Source organism: Pelmatolapia mariae, linkage group LG6, assembly GCF_036321145.2.
Source record: "Pelmatolapia mariae isolate MD_Pm_ZW linkage group LG6, Pm_UMD_F_2, whole genome shotgun sequence".
NCBI classification, from domain to species: Eukaryota; Metazoa; Chordata; class Actinopteri; order Cichliformes; family Cichlidae; genus Pelmatolapia; species Pelmatolapia mariae.
The window spans coordinates 44,635,434-44,653,181 of NC_086232.1; the positions used below are offsets into that span (position 1 = coordinate 44,635,434).

At 47.2% G+C, this 17,748-nt stretch overlaps 3 protein-coding genes across 6 annotated transcripts in view; 1 reads left to right on the top strand and 2 right to left on the bottom strand.

Annotated features, from left to right (window-relative positions):
- LOC134629658 (son of sevenless homolog 1-like) overlaps nt 1-11,629 on the top strand; it is a 29,527-nt gene extending 17,898 nt beyond the window's left edge. For 2 of the 4 annotated variants that reach the window (XM_063477175.1, XM_063477174.1), the window contains exons 21-23: nt 2,160-2,204; nt 9,898-10,019; nt 10,400-11,628. In XM_063477175.1, the coding sequence (XP_063333245.1) occupies nt 2,160-2,204; nt 9,898-10,019; nt 10,400-10,978 (746 nt within the window). In that variant the 3' untranslated portion in view covers nt 10,979-11,628. Of the gene's footprint in view, nt 1-2,159; nt 2,205-9,897; nt 10,020-10,399 lie in introns of all 4 variants that reach the window. The other 2 variants (XM_063477172.1, XM_063477173.1) reach the window with 2 other exon arrangements.
- The window catches only part of zgc:110222 (uncharacterized protein LOC550336 homolog), a 102,089-nt gene extending 88,746 nt beyond the window's left edge, over nt 1-13,343 (bottom strand). Inside the window, exon 1 of the mRNA XM_063477187.1 lies at nt 13,253-13,343. Within this exon, the coding sequence (XP_063333257.1) occupies nt 13,253-13,322 (70 nt within the window). The 5' untranslated portion in view covers nt 13,323-13,343. The remainder of the gene's footprint in view (nt 1-13,252) is intronic.
- On the bottom strand, nt 12,088-16,627 carry gemin6 (gem (nuclear organelle) associated protein 6). Its single transcript, XM_063477193.1, has 3 exons — nt 14,565-16,627; nt 14,001-14,390; nt 12,088-13,031 (listed from the first exon to the last, which is right to left on the bottom strand). Exons 1-2 carry the CDS (start codon nt 14,696-14,698, stop codon nt 14,018-14,020), a joined length of 507 nt encoding a protein of 168 aa, XP_063333263.1. The 5' UTR covers nt 14,699-16,627; the 3' UTR covers nt 12,088-13,031; nt 14,001-14,017.
- Between the last annotated feature and the right edge of the window lie 1,121 nt (nt 16,628-17,748).

A 17,748-nucleotide genomic window follows, 5' to 3' on the forward strand; every position in this document is an offset into this window, starting at 1 on the left:
GTTGCGCTTCAGGACGTTCTCCGTGCGTGTCCTTACGCTCGCCTCCACCATCGCGCCTCCTCTCCTCGCGCTCACCTCCAGCATCGCGCCACCTGTCCTCGTGCTCTCCTCTACTATCGCGCCTCCTTTCCTCACGCTCGCCTCCAGCATCGTGCCTCCTCTCCTTGCGCTCTCCTCCAGCATTGCGCCTCCTTTCCTCGCGCTCACCTCCAGCATCGCGCCACCTGTCCTCGTGCTCTCCTCTACTATTGCGCCTCCTCGCCTCCAGCATCGCGCCTCCTCTCCTCACGCTCGCCTCCAGCATCGCGCCTCCTCTCCTCGCGCTCGCCTCCAGCATCGCGCCTCCACTCCTCGCGCTCGCCTCCAGCATCGCGCCTCCACTCCTCGCGCTCGCCTCCAGCATCGCGCCTCCTCTCCTCGTGCTCTCCTCTAGCATCGCGCCTCCTCTCCTCGTGCTCTCCTCTAGCATCGCGCCTCCTCTCCTCACGCTCGCCTCCAGCATCGCGCCTCCTCTCCTCGTGCTCTCCTCTACTATTGCGCCTCCAGCATCGCGCCACCTCTCCTCGTGCTCCTCCCCACCATCGCGCCACCTCTCCTCGTGCTCCTCCCCACCATCGCGCCACCTCTCCTCGTGCTCCTCCCCACCATTTTGCCTCCACCATTGCGCTCTCCTCCAGCATTGCGCCTCCTTTCCTCGCGCTCGCCTCCAGCATCGCGCCTCCTCTCCTTGTGCTCCTCCCCACCATCTCGCCTCCACCATCGCGCCTCCTCTACTATCGCGCCTCCTTTCCTCGCGCTCTCCTCCAGCATCGCGCCTCCTCTCCTCGCTCTCCCCTCCAGCATCGCCCCTCCTCTCCTTGTGCTCCTCCCCACCATCTCGCCTCCACCATCTCGCCTCCACCATCGCGCTCTCCTCTACTATCGCGCCTCCTTTCCTCGCGCTCGCCTCCAGCATCGCACCTCCTCTCCTCGTGCTCTCCTCTACTATCGCGCCTCCTTTCCTCGCGCTCGCCTCCAGCATCGCGCCTCCTCTCCTCACGCTCGCCTCCAGCATCGCGCCTCCTCTCCTCGTGCTCTCCTCTACTATTGCGCCTCCAGCATCGCGCCACCTCTCCTCGTGCTCCTCCCCACCATCGCGCCACCTCTCCTCGTGCTCCTCCCCACCATCGCGCCACCTCTCCTCGTGCTCCTCCCCACCATTTTGCCTCCACCATTGCGCTCTCCTCCAGCATTGCGCCTCCTTTCCTCGCGCTCGCCTCCAGCATCGCGCCTCCTCTCCTTGTGCTCCTCCCCACCATCTCGCCTCCACCATCGCGCCTCCTCTACTATCGCGCCTCCTTTCCTCGCGCTCTCCTCCAGCATCGCGCCTCCTCTCCTCGCTCTCCCCTCCAGCATCGCCCCTCCTCTCCTTGTGCTCCTCCCCACCATCTCGCCTCCACCATCTCGCCTCCACCATCGCGCTCTCCTCTACTATCGCGCCTCCTTTCCTCGCGCTCGCCTCCAGCATCGCACCTCCTCTCCTCGTGCTCTCCTCTACTATCGCGCCTCCTTTCCTCGCGCTCGCCTCCAGCATCGCGCCTCCTCTCCTCACGCTCGCCTCCAGCATCGCGCCTCCTCTCCTCGTGCTCTCCTCTACTATTGCGCCTCCAGCATCGCGCCACCTCTCCTCGTGCTCCTCCCCACCATCGCGCCACCTCTCCTCGTGCTCCTCCCCACCATCGCGCCACCTCTCCTCGTGCTCCTCCCCACCATCGCGCCACCTCTCCTCGTGCTCCTCCCCACCATTTTGCCTCCACCATTGCGCTCTCCTCCAGCATTGCGCCTCCTTTCCTCGCGCTCGCCTCCAGCATCGCGCCTCCTCTCCTTGTGCTCCTCCCCACCATCTCGCCTCCACCATCGCGCCTCCTCTACTATCGCGCCTCCTTTCCTCGCGCTCTCCTCCAGCATCGCCCCTCCTCTCCTTGTGCTCCTCCCCACCATCTCGCCTCCACCATCGCGCCTCCTCTACTATCGCGCCTCCTTTCCTCGCACTCTCCTCTAGCATCGCGCCTCCTCTCCTCACGCTCGCCTCCAGCATCGCGCCTCCTCTCTGCAGGATGATGTCACCACTCCTCTTCCTCCTCTCCCTTCCTCACAGTGTTTCTCCTCTTCACCTGCAGCCTGCGACAGCATCTTTGCTGTGGTGTCTCTGCCGCACGGCCCACGTTAGTATGACCTTCCTGACTCTCCGTACGCCTGCTCCATAGCTCACCTGCGCCCCACACATCACACCTGTCTGTCTCTCACCTGTCTCAGTCTGTTTCAGGTTTCTGTTGCATTGTTGTTGATTACTCATTGGTATAGAGGATGTTGATTAGACTTCCTGTTGTGTCTCACCTGTGCATGATATCACACCCATGGTATTAGTTTGTCTCCATAGAAACCGTCAGCTGGCAGCTGTTGTTGTTTTACTGTCTCTGCACCGGCCGAGATGAAAGAAGGGAATCTAAAAAGAAAATGTTCAGTGAGTTCTGATCCGGCGGCTCGCTCGGACTCTGGCGTCTCGTGGTTCGGGCAGCAGTTGTAGTTTGATGCGTTGGCAGGCTGATGTTGGGCTGCGTAAACTGGGAATGTTCCCAGTTTGGGGATGAGGAACATCACCCTTGGGGACGGAGGGTTCTGTAAGGTGGGGGAGGTAGCGCAGGTCATCTACTAATCCAAGGTTGGTGGTTCGATCCCTGGCTGCTCCAGGCTGCTCCAGGCTGCGTGCCAAATATCCTTCCAAGATACTAAGTTGCTCTCTGACACATCCATCGGAGTGTGAATGCCAGAACAAAGTGAAAGAGGCGTGCTGTAAAAAGACTGAGTCCATTTTCCATCTGGATACAGTTGGACTCCAGCGTCTCATGGTTCAGGCAGCAAATGATGGCCGAGGTCTTGGCAGACTGCTCTCAGGCTGTGTAAACTGTTTTTGGGGACGAGGGTGAGATGTACCGTCTGGCTCACCTGAGTTCACTTCCACTCGTACCTTCCTGGTTCTGTACCTGTTCGCTGGAACAGGACTCGTCTTTGAGTACCTGACATGCTTGGATGAGTGCCCTGTCTGCTGTTCTTCCATGCACACAGTCACAGTGAATCCTGAAGGGAAGGTTGGAAAGCTCCTCAATCAGCTGAGGGTAACATGGCAGGCAGGCCTGGGACAGCTGTCTTCATCTACCACCTCCACAGCATCCTGAGTAGGGCTGGGTATCGTCACTGATTTCTAGAATCGATTCGATTCTATTTGAATCTGTGGAGTTTTGCCTCAGACAGTCAGAAATATCATAATTCTGATCATTTATCAGCACATATCCATATTTTTATATCTATAAAAAGAAAGCTGACGCTTCATCAGAGGTGTAAGCATCACAGCAGATGCCCTTGGTTCAAAGTAACTGAGGATAAAACACAGAAAAACATGAAGCAGAAATGAGCTTCTGGGGTCAGCTTTAGAGGTCCTCCACATTGAAAGGAGTCAGTTTACCTGTCCTAGGTGAGGTTTCAGTCCCCAGGTAAACCCTGGAGAGATGACTGGTCAGTGTCTGTTTAGACTGCTGCACTGGACGGATGATCTTACTTTTATTTTTGTTTTTTAAGAAATTCTAACTTTTGAATAAAGTACAGGGCTCTAGACCAACTTGTTGCCGTGGTTACACTGGTGTGCCTAACTTGTTTTCTTTAGGTGCACCCAAGTTTTTCAACCGCATCGCTTAACCCCGCTACATGTTCCAACTGCTGTCCATACAGACAATATTGATTTGTAAATGATTAACTATCAATCTTGTCAACACAAAGTTCTTTATTTGGAGCACATTTCTGCAAGAAAGATAAGTTCCTGAAAAGGTGCTTGTGCTTAAAGTGCTTTGCCTACAGTATTGCTAAAGGGTGCCAATGTTAAACTTCATCATCATGTCGGCCTGCTCTGATGACCTGTTTGCTGCTGAAAGGCAGTGGGGAGAGGGGACGCTGGGCGTTTATCGCAGCTTATAATGTGTTCTCTGGATACACGGTGCTTTTTCAGCGTTTCACTTTGAAACGTATTGGAAGCAGTCACAAATGCAGTATTGCCGGCCACGGTCTCTCCACACTCGCAACAGTGAATGCAGTGCATCATGTTATCAGCTTCACTGAATCTTAGCCAGGGAAACTGGTCAAGCCGCTCTTTTCCAAAAGTATACGCATTCCTCCTTTTACTCTCAGTGGGCTCTGGCTCGGAGTCCATCGTATGTGGCTCATTATCTGATGCCGTCTCCGGACCGGTGTTAGACATAAGCTGAGCAATCGATGGCTCTGTGTCAGAGCACTGGCTATGAGTTTCAGACGGATCAGGCCTTAATGAAAACACTGTCAATAGATCTTTTCATCTTTTCTTATTACCCACAGCTACATCCACCTCTGTCGGGCCTAGGCTGCTCACTAGCGCTGGGTATCATCACTGATTTCTATAATCCATTCGATATGATTCACAAGGTCCCGATTCGATTAAATTTTTCCTCAGACAGTCAGAAATATTATAATTCTGATCATTTATCAGTACCGATACATGTGAGACTTCATCGGAGGTGTGAGCATCACAGCAGATGCCTTTGTGTCAAAGTAACTGAGAATAAAACAGAAAAACATGAAGGAGATTTTCCTGGCCTGGATTTTTATAGCAGATAACCTTAAAATATCTGCAGTAGATTAAAAACAGAAGAAAACCATGAATCAACATGAAGTGAAGCGGAGTAAAGTTACAGAGGTTTTATTAGACAGCGTTTTGCAATTTGGTATCATTTTAACAAGTTTAAATTTCTTTGGTATTAAACAGCAGAAATGAAGTTTTGTTCAATTCAATTCAATTTTATTTATATAGCGCCAAATCACAACAGCAGTCACCTCAAGGCGCTTTATATTGTACAGTAGATCGTACAATAATAGATACAGAGGAAAAACCCAACAATCATATGACCCCCTATGAACAAGCACTTTGGCGACAGTGGGAAGGAAAAACTTCCTTTTAACAGGAAGAAACCTCCGGCAGAACCAGGCTCAGGGAGGGGCGGGGCCATCTGCTGTGATTGGTTGGGGAAAGAGAAGGAAGACAGGATAAAGACATGCTGTGGAAGAGAGACAGAGATTAATAACAGATATGATTCAATGCAGAGAGGTCTATTAACACATAGTGAGTGAGAAAGGTGGCTGGAAAGGAAAAACTCAATACATCATGGGAATCCCCCAGCAGCCTACGTCTATTGCAGCATAACTAAGGGAGGATTCAGGGTCACCTGGTCCAGCCCTAACTATATGCTTTAGCAAAAAGGAAAGTTTGAAGCCTAATCTTAAAAGTAGAGATAGTGTCTGTCTCCTGAATCCAAACTGGAAGCTGGTTCCACAGAAGAGGGGCCTGAAAACTGAAGGCTCTGCCTCCCATTCTACTTTGAAATACTCTAGGAACAACAAGTAAGCCTGCAGTGTGAGAGCGAAGTGCTCTAATAGGGTGATATGGTACTACAAGGTCATTAAGATAAGATGGGGCCTGATTATTTAAGACCTTGTATGTGAGCAGCAGGATTTTGAATTCTGGATTTAACAGGGAGCCAATGAAGGGAAGCCAATACAGGAGAAATCTGTTCTCTCTTTCTAGTCCCTGTCAGGACTCTTGCTGCAGCATTTTGGATTAACTGAAGGCTTTTCAGGGACTTTTTAGGACTTCCTGATAATAATGAATTACAGTCGTCCAGCCTGGAAGTAATAAATGCATGAACTAGTTTTTCAGCGTCACTCTGAGACAGGATATTTCTAATTTTAGAGATGTTGCACAAATGGAAGAAAGCAGTCTTACATATTTGTTTAATATGTGCGTTGAAGGACATGTCCTGGTCAAAAATGACTCCAAGGTTCCTCACAGTGTTACTGGAGGCCAAGGTAATGCCATCCAGAGTAAGAATCTGGTTAGATACCATATTTCTAAGATTTTCAGGGCCGAGTACAATAACCTCAGTTTGATCTGAATTAAGAAGCAGAAAGTTAGCGGCCATCCAGGTCTTTATGTCTTTAAGACATTCCTGCAGTTTAACTAATTGGTGTGTGTTACCTGGCTTCATGGATAGATAGAGCTGGGTGTCATCTGCATAGCAGTGAAAATTTATGCTATGTCTTCTAATGATGCTGCCTAAGGGAAGCATGTATAATGTAAACAGAATTGGTCCTAGCACTGAACCCTGTGGAACTCCATAATTAACCTTAGTGTGTGAAGAGGACTCTCCATTTACATGTACAAACTGGAGTCTATTAGATAGATATGATACAAACCACTGCAGTGCAGTACCTGTAATACCTACAGCGTGCTCTAATCGCTCTAATAGGATATTATGGTCAACAGTATCGAACGCTGCACTGAGGTCTAGCAGGACAAGCACAGAGATGAGTCCACTGTCAGAGGCCATAAGAAGATCATTTGTAACCTTCACTAAAGCTGTTTCTGTGCTGTGATGAGCTCTGAAACCTGACTGAAACTCTTCAAATAAGCCATTCCTCTGCAGATGATCTGTTAGCTGTTTGACAACTACTCTTTCAAGGATGTTTGATATGAAAGGAAGGTTGGAGATTGGCCTATAATTAGCTAAGACTGCTGGGTCTAGAGATGCTTTTTAAGTAAAGGTTTAACTACAGCCAGCTTGAAGGCCTGTGGTACATAGCTGATTATTAGAGATAGGTTGATGATATTTAAGATCGAAGAATTAATTAATGGCAGGACTTCTTTGAGCAGTTTTGTAGGAATGGGGTCTAAAAGACACGTTGATGGTTTGGAGGAATTAATTATTGAAGTTAACTCAGAAAGATCAATTGGAGAAAAAGAGTCTAACTTAACATCAATGGTACTAAAAGTAGCTGTAGATAATATTACATCTGTGGGATGATTATTGGTAATTTTTTCTCTAATGATTAAAATTTTATTTCTGAAGAAGTTCATGAAGTCATTACTAGTTAACGTTAAAGGGATGGTTGGCTCAACAGAGCTCTGACTGTTTGTCAGCCTGGCTACAGTGCTGAAGAGAAACCTGGGGTTGTTCTTATTTTCTTCAATCAGTGACGAATAGTAAGATGTTCTGGCTTTGTGGAGGGCTTTCTTATAAAGCAGCAAACTATTTCTCCAGGATAAATGATGATCCTCTAAATTTGTGACACGCCATTTCCTCTCCAGCTTACGAGTTATCTGCTTTAGGCTACGTGTTTGAGAATTATACCACGGAGTCAGGTACTTCTGATTTGAGGCCTTAGTTTTCACAGGAGCTACAGTATCCAGAGTCGTACGTAGTGAGGAGGTAAAATTATTAATAAGATGATCGACCTCTGTTGGAGTAGCGTTCAGATAGCTGCTCTGCTCTATGTTGGTACAGGGCATTGAAGATGATAACAGTGGGTGGATTATATTCTTAAACTTAGTTACAGCACTTTCAGAAAGACATCTACTGTGATAAAGTCTACTCTCCACTGCTGTGTAATCAATCATTGTAAATGTAAATGTTATCAGGAAATGATCAGACAGCAGAGGGTTTTCAGGAAACACTGTTAAATGTTCAGTTTCTATGCCATATGTTAAAACAAGATCTAGAGTGTGATTAAAGTGGTGGGTGGGTTCTTTTACATTTTGAGAGAAGCCAATTGAGTCTAATAACAGATTAAATGCAATGTTGAGGCTGTCATTTTTAGCATCTACATGGATGTTAAAATCACCCACAATAATTATTTTATCTGAGCTGAGCACTAAATCAGATAAAAAGTCTGAGAAATCAGAGAGAAACTCTGTGTAAGGCCCAGGTGGACGATAGATGATAACAAGTAAGACTGGTTTCTGAGTTTTACAGCTGGGTTGGACAAGGCTAAGCATCAGGCTTTCAAATGAATTAAAAGTCTGTCTGGGTCTTTGGTTGATTAATAGGCTGGTGTGAAAAATTGCTGCCACACCGCCCCCTCGGCCTGTGCGTCGAGGTTTCTGGTAGTTAGAATGACTCGGGGGTGTTGATTCATTTAAACTAACATAATCATCCTGCTGCAACCAGGTTTCTGTAAGGCAGAGTAAATCGATTTGTTGGTCAATTATTAAGTCATGTACTAACAGAGACTTGGAGGAGAGAGACCTAATATTTAATAATCCACATTTCACTGTTTTACTCTTTGGTTCAGATGTGGATTCTGTATTGTTCTTTCTTTGTGATTTTTTATGTTTAAGTTGTTTGTTGCTGGTTTTTAGTTTGTTTTTTGTCTGTTTGGGAACTGACACAGTCTCAATGGAGATGGGTTTTTGGGGGGTAGCAGGAGGAGAGAAGCTGCAGAGAGGCGTGTAAGACTGCAACTCTGCTTCCTGGTCCCAACTCTGGATAGTCATATTTTGGGGGGGTTTAATAAATTCGTCCATATTTCTAGAAATGAGAGCTGCTCCATCCAAAGTGGGATGGATGCCGTCTCTCCTAACAAGACCAGGTTTCCTCCAGAAGGTTTGCCAATTATCTATGAAGCCCACATCGTTTCTGGGACACCACTCAGACAGCCAGCAATTTAAGGAGAACATGCGGCTAAACATGTCACTCCTGGTCTGATTGGGGAGGGGACCAGAGAAAACTACAGAGCCCCACATTGTTTTGGCAAAGTTACACACCGATTCAATATTGATTTTAGTGACCTCCGATTGGCGTAACCGGGTGTCATTACTGCCGACGTGAATTATGATCTTACTGTATTTACGTTTACCCTTAGCCAGCAGTTTTAAATTTCCTTCAGTGTCGCCTGCTCTGGCCCCTGGAAGACAATTAACTATGGTTGCCGGTGTCTCTAGCTTCACATGTCTGAGAACAGAATCACCAATTACCAGAGTTTGACCCCCGGCGGGTGTGTCGCCGAGTGGGGAAAAACGGTTAGACACATGAACAGGTTGGTGGTGTACCTGGGGCTTCTGTTTACGACTATGCTTCCTCCTCACCGTCACCCAGCCGCCCTCTTTCCCCAGCTGCTTGGGGTCTGCCGGGGAACAGCTAGTGGGGCCTGCGCTATCTTCGGCCGCACCAGCTACAGGGGCCTGGCTAGCTACGGGTGAATAAAGGGTGCGAAGTCGAGTCTCTAATTCAGTAATCCTGGCCTCCAGAGCTGCAAATATGCTACATTTGTTACAGGTATCATTACTGCTAAAGGAGGCCGAGGAGTAGCTCAACATCTGACACAATGAGCAGGAAAGTGCAACAGGGACAGGTGAAGTAGCCATAGTGCTAACGAGTCGGCTACGAGCTAAGCTAAGCTAGCGAAACAGTACAGACACAGTGAGTGAATACTTTGGCTATAAATTAGGTAGTGAGTACACAGAAAGTGTGCTTCAGATGAAGCACGTGAAGATTATACTATGAAAAAGAATGTATCTAACAGTTTTTAATTAAATTGCTAAGGAGACAAGATACTCAGAAACACCACTGTGTTTGAGCAGGAACAGGAAGTGATACTCTACCACAGAGCGAGCGAACACCAAGTGACAGCCTTTGTTGCCTACTCACCTCTCTCTATGGACCTACACTTTCAAACATACACACTAGGCCTACAGGAATATCTGGATTACAGCCAACCAGAGAGGTCCCGCCCCTGACCATCTCTGATTGGTTTAAACCACGATATGGGGATAATGTGTGTCTGTTGTTAACCACATGGAGACTTTCAGAGTTGCTGAGATTTTTTGTTTTTTACTGGAACAGCTTTTTTTAGTCGCAACATTGAGAAATTAGGTCGCACTCTGGAGCCCTGAAGTACTTAAAGCGTAAAGTTAACGAGCAACAAACCAATCTGCTGCTGGCTGCTGTGTGGTTCTCCTGTTCGTTCTCCTGGTTCTAACAGTGTCTGTCTGGCAACTTTCAGGGTCCTCTTCGGTCTCCTCCATGGTGAGCTTCAGTCGGGCTTCTGAGGATGTTCCCATTCCTCCTCCTGTTCCTCCCCGCAGACGACCGGAGTCGGCTCCTGCTGAGTCTTCCCCCTCCAAGGTACCCTCTTTGCTTTAGCCCGAGGAGCTTTTGGACTGCGAGAACTTTTCAGGGTTCCTTCTGTTCTTTGTGTATCACAGAGCAGCAACCACCAAATTCTTAGAACCTGTTTTTAGCTTCAAGCCGTTACTTTGTAGACCCGGAGGAGCGTTTCCTGTGGTTCTGTGGCTTTTCCAGCCCAGATGTGTAGCCTCCACCTTGTTGTTGTGGGTGTAGTTGTTGCTGTGTCAACCTGTTGCCGTCCTGTTATGGTGTAAATGTAAACAAAGGTCTGTAGTGAGAGGAGGCGGGGCTGTTGTCTGACGGCGCCTTCTCAAATAAATCTTGATAAAGGTTCATTTGAATGTGACGTTTGACCCCTCCCCCTTTCTCCCTCACAGATGGTGTCAAAGCTGGACAGCCCCCCCGCCATTCCACCTCGTCAGCCCACCTGTAAGCTCCTCCCCTCTCGTTACTCCTCACTGTCATCATCACCGCCTGACAGCCCCCCCTCCCTGCCTCCACGAGAGCCCCTCAGCTCCCCTCTGCACCTCCTGCCCCCCCCTCAGGGTCGTCCCCGCTGTGACCTCCTGCCTCAGGCTTTCTTCCCCCCCAACATCTCTGGCCCAACCGCCATTTGCTCCACCCCCACCACATTGTCCTCCTCACCCCCACTCCCTCTCCCTGCTCCTGTCACCCCCACCTCCAGGAAATTACCCCTGCCTTCTCCTCCCCTCCCCCCACTCCCTCCCCTCACCTTGGATGGCCCCCCTGTGCCTCCACGTCACAGTGTTCCCAAACTCCCCCCGAAGACATACAAGAGGGATTCTGTTGGACACGCCCCCATGCTGGACACGCCCTCTGTGCGATTGGACAGCCTGGAGTTCCAGAGGGTTCAGGGACAGCTGATTGGACAGGCTGTGGAGGGGACAGAGTTAACACTACAGCTGATTGGATCAGAAGAAAGTAAAAATGTGTGATGGACCAATCAGGAAGCTCCGACTGCTTCGAAGTGAGACTGACTGTAAAACAAAAATGTGCTCTTATTCTGAAAATCTCTGAGCTCAGACCTCAGAGGGACGAGACCCTCAGGTACTGGCCTGGAGCCACACAGGTACTGCAGTGGTTCAGGTGGACCTGATGAAGAAGATGGTGATGGTGGTGATGTCATTATTAATGATGTAAACAAAAACAAGGGAATAAACATTTCTTTCATTGAGCTCGAAGAAACCTGGAATTCATCTGTCTTTATTTTACCTACTGAGCGCGCTCAGCGGGCCTGCACCATCTGCGCTGAGCGCGGGGCGGGGGAGCATCTTGTAATTGGGGAGATTACCTTGAACAGGTGGAAAGGGGTGGAGTCTGATCCAGGTGTAATGATGAATGTAAGATGGTTTCTCTCTTTAACAAGTGAGAGACGTTTCCTGAAGATTTTCAAAATAAAGCCTGTAGGCACATAGTTGGCTTCCTCACCATTTTCTGTGACCTTTGCCCTCATCATGCTTAGCAGGTGAGTCTAACGAAACTAGCTCTCAGCTCCACGCTGTGTGAAGCTCCGCCTCCATAAGTGACCTCTAATAAGAGTCCGCTTCCTGTTTGTTAATGAGAAACTAAATAAAGTTTGTACATTTGAAACGACACCAATAAAGTCCCTGAATGATCAATAAGCACGATCAGCCTGCTTTGATCAGGTAAAATCAGACACCTCAACACAATAGACTATTTTCTGATCACTGATCAATCAACAGCAGCGGTGGCCTCATCCTGCTGACCTCACAGGTGTGTTCCTAATGTGATGAAGCACCTCCTCCACCTCCTATGAAGCAGATGGTGCTGCAGGAGCTGAACTGTGGCTGTTTGTGGTGACAGCAGGAGGTTGAGGTTTTTGTAGGTGGGCTCCTCCACATCGCTGCCCCTGCAGCAGCGGGTGGTCTTTAAGTCTGACGTCATTAGTCGTGTCTGGGTTCAAACTCCGCTGCAGGTCCCAAAGTCAAACGAACACTGCAGCATCACTGAGAGTTAAAAACTGTCTAAATTCTTTCATCTTTAATAAAATGATCGTTACCAGGTGTAACAATTAAATTTAACATCCATGAAAACAGAATTTATTACATTTAACAGAGTTAGAAGTTAGCAGGAAGTTAGCTCGCTAGCTTCCATCTAAACATGATATAGCATGTTCTGACTGAGAGATTTCTGAAACAAATTAAAACGTACAGCTCTGCTTGTTCAGATTAAATAGAACAAGATACAAAACATTAAAACATGTTAAAAACACAATAGCCTAAATAAATGCAGAGTAGTTTGGGCCTGGAGCAGGATTCATCTTGTCATCACTTAAAGAGCAGATAAGGGGCGCTGGGCTGTGACCTCGAGCTCACTCTGGGCTGGTTTCAATTAACTTTATTGACAATGTGAACACACACAAAGCCCCAGGATACAGGTGTTTCTCTGCTCTGCATTCAACAAACAAAACCAAGCAGAGCATATTGAAATAAATGCGTGGAGGGACGGGTGTCTTGTTACCATAGATACAACAATTACCTTACAGTTTATTTACAGTGATTAAATGATTCGGTAGACGTTTCATCCCCATGTTTACTGAAACTGACAAAGATCAAAGCTTGGGGTTAAAGTTTGACTCAAGTCTGAATTTTTGTTACAAAGTACGAAACGACACGAAACTTTGCAACAAAGAAAAATTTCCAACAACGCTCCGGGAATCAGTCTGCAGCAAGTCATTCCCACAGGCGCAGGTGTCACCATGGCAACGGGCAAATAAAGAGCAGAGCTCAGTTCTCCTCAGAGGACAGACCAGAGACACCTGACACTGACGCAGGTGAGTCAGGTGATGTTCAATCACATCAGCAACATCCAGGTGTCAATGATTACAGCAGATCAATAATTATCGATTACTGGAGTCTGACAACAGAAACTGAAATCCGCCTGTGCACACCCTGACCCCGGGTGACCCCAGGTGAGCCAGCACTCTGATTTCCTGGTTCTTCGTGGTTGCTGCAGGTCTCTTCTCACCTGAAATGAAATTGCGCCTGTCACTCCTTCAAAATAAAACCAGTTTATCTTTTAAAATTATGCACATATTTAAAACCGACTCCTCCCACTCTGACGTAACTAATCATGGCGACCGGTGACTCGTCAGTCTGTGGGACAGGTGAGTTTTATAGGAAGTGAGTCACTTTAAACTCGTTTTATTTAGATTACGGGCGTTTCTCAATATGCGTACTTGTGCGTACTTGCGTTCTCGTGTACTCGTGATACGTCATCAGTCGGAGACCAAGTACTGTTCCAATTCGAAGTACGCATCACGCCGAGAACGCGAAAAAGTCCCGGATGTGTTCTCGATCCGCCCGTTTTATCGAGCATGCATTGGTGTGGACTTGGGACAGCTATATATCCCAGAATGCATTTCGTCCAAAACTCAACAGCGGACTCCCGGCACATCGTTTTCAACACCCCCCCCTCCCCCCCCCGCGCTCTTCTCACTACTCAGGTTAAAGAAACCCCAGCAGCTGTCTATAGTATTGAGTGTCCACTAGAATAGAAATAAAAGCGTTCTAACATCTCACCTGCTTGTTTTTATTAAGGTATGTACACGTATGTACATGTACACTATTTTTATTAATAGAGGTTTCACTACTGAGGTTAAAAATGATATATAAGTCACTTAGATCACTTCTAAATGTTAATGTTTGGTTTATTTCAGTGTTTTATTTGTTCCTGAGTAAACCGGTTTGGCTGTGATTAAAGTTAAGCTTTATAACATGTTACTCACAGTTAAATTAAGAGGGGACGGCAGTAGAAACTCCGGACCTGTGACATCATCACGTACGCTGGTGTTCCAATTGTACATATCGCGAGTCCGTGCTCGCGTTCTCGGCGGGTACGTACTCCCGTGCGTTCTCGGCGAGTACGTGCTCACTGAGAACGCGAGTACATACTCGCGTACTTGGGCATTGATAAACGGTCAGTATGTTCACTGACCTGGTGACTGGCCCAGCTCAGAGTGGCAACCTCTGATTGGTATAGTCCTGGATCCCGATCAGTCTCTGGATCCGGTCCAGGATGATCTGGTTGGAGCTCCTGCAGTCCTGGGCGCTATAGGGCGCAGCGATCGTCAGGACGCCCGCCACTTTTAGCTCCTCCCCCTCCTCCTCCACGGGGATCCGGTTCTCCTGCAGCCACCGCCGCACGGCATCCCTCCGCTGACGCAGCTCCTTGGGGTCCAGGGAAGGAGACGGCGGGGGGAGGAAGACCGACCACAGACGCTTCGCCGTCTCATCATCAGCCGCTCGCAGGACCTCCACCGCCTCCACGGCGTGACCCATCACCACCCGCACCGCCACCGCCTCACCAAAGGACACCAGGACCACACTGCAGGGCACAGGAAGACAAGGGTCAGAGCCACGTGACTCCTGATCGGGCAAATACCCGGAATGCAGAAAAAACGAGTTAAGGTCAAAGTTCACAGGAAACGGCTGAAAAAACTCGACTCGTCCGTTACGATCAGCTGTTCGATTTACAAATTAGGCTCCACGTGCGCGTTACCTGGCGGACACCGGGTCCACGCTCAACAGCCAGCCGCGGTGCTCCTCGCCTTTTCCCGCTCTCACCTTCACCTCTTTGTTGACGTAGTGAAGCCACCTGAGCGGACCCATGAGGGACCAGCCGCACTGCATCATGGACCTCACGGTGCTGAGATCGATAGCTGAGCAATAATCGATTCACACACCCCTCCACCCCCCTGCCGTCTGCTGTCCACAGCTGTTAACGCTCCTGAGGAAACACAACACGGAAACACAAGTTCCGCTTTAAGGCGTAATCTGAGCCGCGGCTGCCCCCTGCAGGCCGAAGCGGGCACAGCAAAAACATTCAATAGAAGCGACTAGAAATAGAATAGAGACCCTTCGGCCAAAGCATAAAACATTAAAGAGAAACCAAATAAGAAGAAAAGTAATACTGCGAGGTCACAATAAAACAGCAAAAATAAAATAAATACATTAACTGATGAAAATCCAGAAAACCTAAAATAAGTCGGCAAATTTAATTTCAAATAAAATGTGACTCTTTAAAAACGCAATAAATACATAAATAATGAAGAAGAAGAGTGAGAAAGGCAGCACGTTTCTGTTGGTGACAGCAGATTTGCAGCTGTTCACACTTAAACTGCAACATCAGCGAACAATGGATTACACTATTGGTTGATATTGATCAGTCACACTTTATAAATGGCTTTAATTATAAAATGCAAAATGTATATTTATTTTTAACCACAGAAGATAAGGCAGATGTTATCTTCATGTCCTTCAGCTAAACTTTTATATGGAGGTGATGCCAGCACAGTGATGAATGAAAGCATGGATAGGTGCCCCCATGAACCAAACATCATCCGAGCTCGAACATATCTGTGACAGGAGATCTTTATACGTGGAGCAATGAGTAAAGAAACAACAGTCCTGACAGACCATAAAGCAGTCCAGTTAAGACTGATTTGAAATTATTTGGACAAATTCAGAACAAAGACTGTTGGAAACTAAATTAATCCAAAGTTAAGCCCTGAGACTTATTAACAAGCAAAACTATTTAAGAGTTTTCACGGAAATGAAATTTGATATCAGAAAGTTTTCAAAAGGAAAATGCTTTCTCTAAAGATAAACGAGAGAGAAATTAAAATAATTTCTAGAATAATAAGATTATGTGAAAAAACAATTTGTCTAAACGAGAATCTGAGGAATTCTCACCGTTACAGTCAGATTTGGAAAAAGTGGAAAAAATGCCCCAAATATTTTTTTAGTTAACAAAAAAAAAACTTTGAGCAATGTTTTATTAGAAAACTCAGAATTATTCATTTAATATGTGAAGGTGAAAATAGTTTTCTAAATATATTTACAAAAATCACATTTGGCTCATTCAGAAAATACAAATGGATAAATTTCTCCATAGGCAAGAAGAGGATTCCAATAGTAGGGGAGACCGTAATGTGGGTCAGTTGTAACACTTCCAATTTCTCCAATCAGAGCTAAGTTTCAAATGATGTGATTCATCCTGTACATGCCAAATTCAGTTCTTCTATCACATGTGAAAAATTAGCACATTTTGGCAAACACGGACAATTTAAGAAGAAAAAAAGTAATTTGTATGCCAAAAGTAAGTTAAAAAAATAAATTTCAATTTCTAATAGCATTATCTGCTTTGCAGTTAAACTCATCAAACTGAAATTATGTTATTTGTATGTCTATGGCGATATATTCTGTGTAGGTCTTTAGTGCTAATGTTTTAGCTGTTGGCTGTAATGTTAGCTAGTTGAGATGAGATGGCCTCTATTTGTCAGTTGCAGCTGCCAACAACCGAGATGACAGACCTTGCCGACCGTACATACAATACACAAACATCACATTGGGGAGACAGGTCAGGCTAGGTAGCAAGGGAAAAAACATCGAAATATGTAACACAAAAGGATAATCCAGGAGTGCACAGACATCATCACACCATAACACAATAAAACACAGACAAGCAACATGGGAGAGTGTTCCAGTGTGTACAGCTGGATCTGGGACCGCTGCAATCTTCGATTGCGCCTCCAGCTGATCCGCTGTCCACATCGGATGGGAGGTAAGCATGGGAGGAGGCGTTGGATTCGGGGGAGGGAGGGTGATAGTGAGGGCGTATCAGTATCAGTGTACATGTTTCATGCGTGTGCATTTGTGTGTGTATGTTTATCCCGTGTTCAGCTGAGAGAAAGTGTCACCACGCCCGGTTAAGCGAAGGTCAGGTGGCCTTGAAGGAGGGACAGAGAGTTCTGACAACAATCCTGTTATCATGGAGATTTTTGTTGTTCCAGTCAGCTTCGACCTTGGCAGGCCTTCAGCTGGCACCAGGGGGGCCGCATGAGTGAAGATGGTGAATGTTTGGGTTTACTGCGAACAACTGCATCCAGTTTTTACAGTTGGTCTAATGTCCATCACTGGTCACCAATTCTCTCAATTCCCGTTCTTGTTCTCCAAGATCTTATCCATATTGCGTTCATTAACACAGTCTTACTCACAGCCCTGCCCATTGTCTATCATGTCAGCCAGCCTTATGGGATTTTGAACAGCTGTAGCCGCTTCCTGTTCTTCGATAAGCTGAGCCAGCTCCAATCAGCCAGAACTCTGTTATCGTGGTTCAGAATTGGTATTTGTCGTTCAATGTCCCCCATCGAGGGTGTCGCCAGACACACAACACAACCGACCATCGAGTATCCGGCAGCAAACGTCTCCGCAGGACAACCAGGCTCTCCCAAGCCCAGGAAGGTGTCAATTCCGTTGCGGGACCAGTTGATCAAATCCATAATTCTTTAGGTTTTAGAGAACAAGACTGAGAAACTCTTTGAGGGTTAGAGTTAGACGAGACTAGACAAAGACATAGAAGCAGCAGCAAGGAAGATAAGGGAGGGAGAGGGTGAAAGATGCGTCCGCCTCCTCCGAGAGCCAAAGAGGGAGAAGTTCATGGCTATAGGAGTCTGGGTCAGTTTAACAGCAACAGTCTGGGTTAGTTGTAACAATAATGCAAATGTTAAAACTCACCACACTATTACTTTAACTTATATTAAACAAGTTGGGGCAATGACATCAGCAGAGAGGTTCACTGGTCACCTTTGTATATGCGGTTAATGCCATTGGCAACACAATTCCTCCAATGTTTGTGTTCCCACGCATACCTTATGAAGACCACTTTGTCAGAGATGGACCAG

Bases quoted from the DNA above. Each gene is read 5' to 3' on its own strand.
- gemin6 (XM_063477193.1), bottom strand. From the start codon at position 14,698: ATGATGCAGTGCGGCTGGTCCCTCATGGGTCCGCTCAGGTGGCTTCAC. The intron at 14,391-14,564 runs GTAACGCGCACG...TGTGCCCTGCAG, and splicing joins GTGGACCCGGTGTCCGCCAG to TGTGGTCCTGGTGTCCTTTG.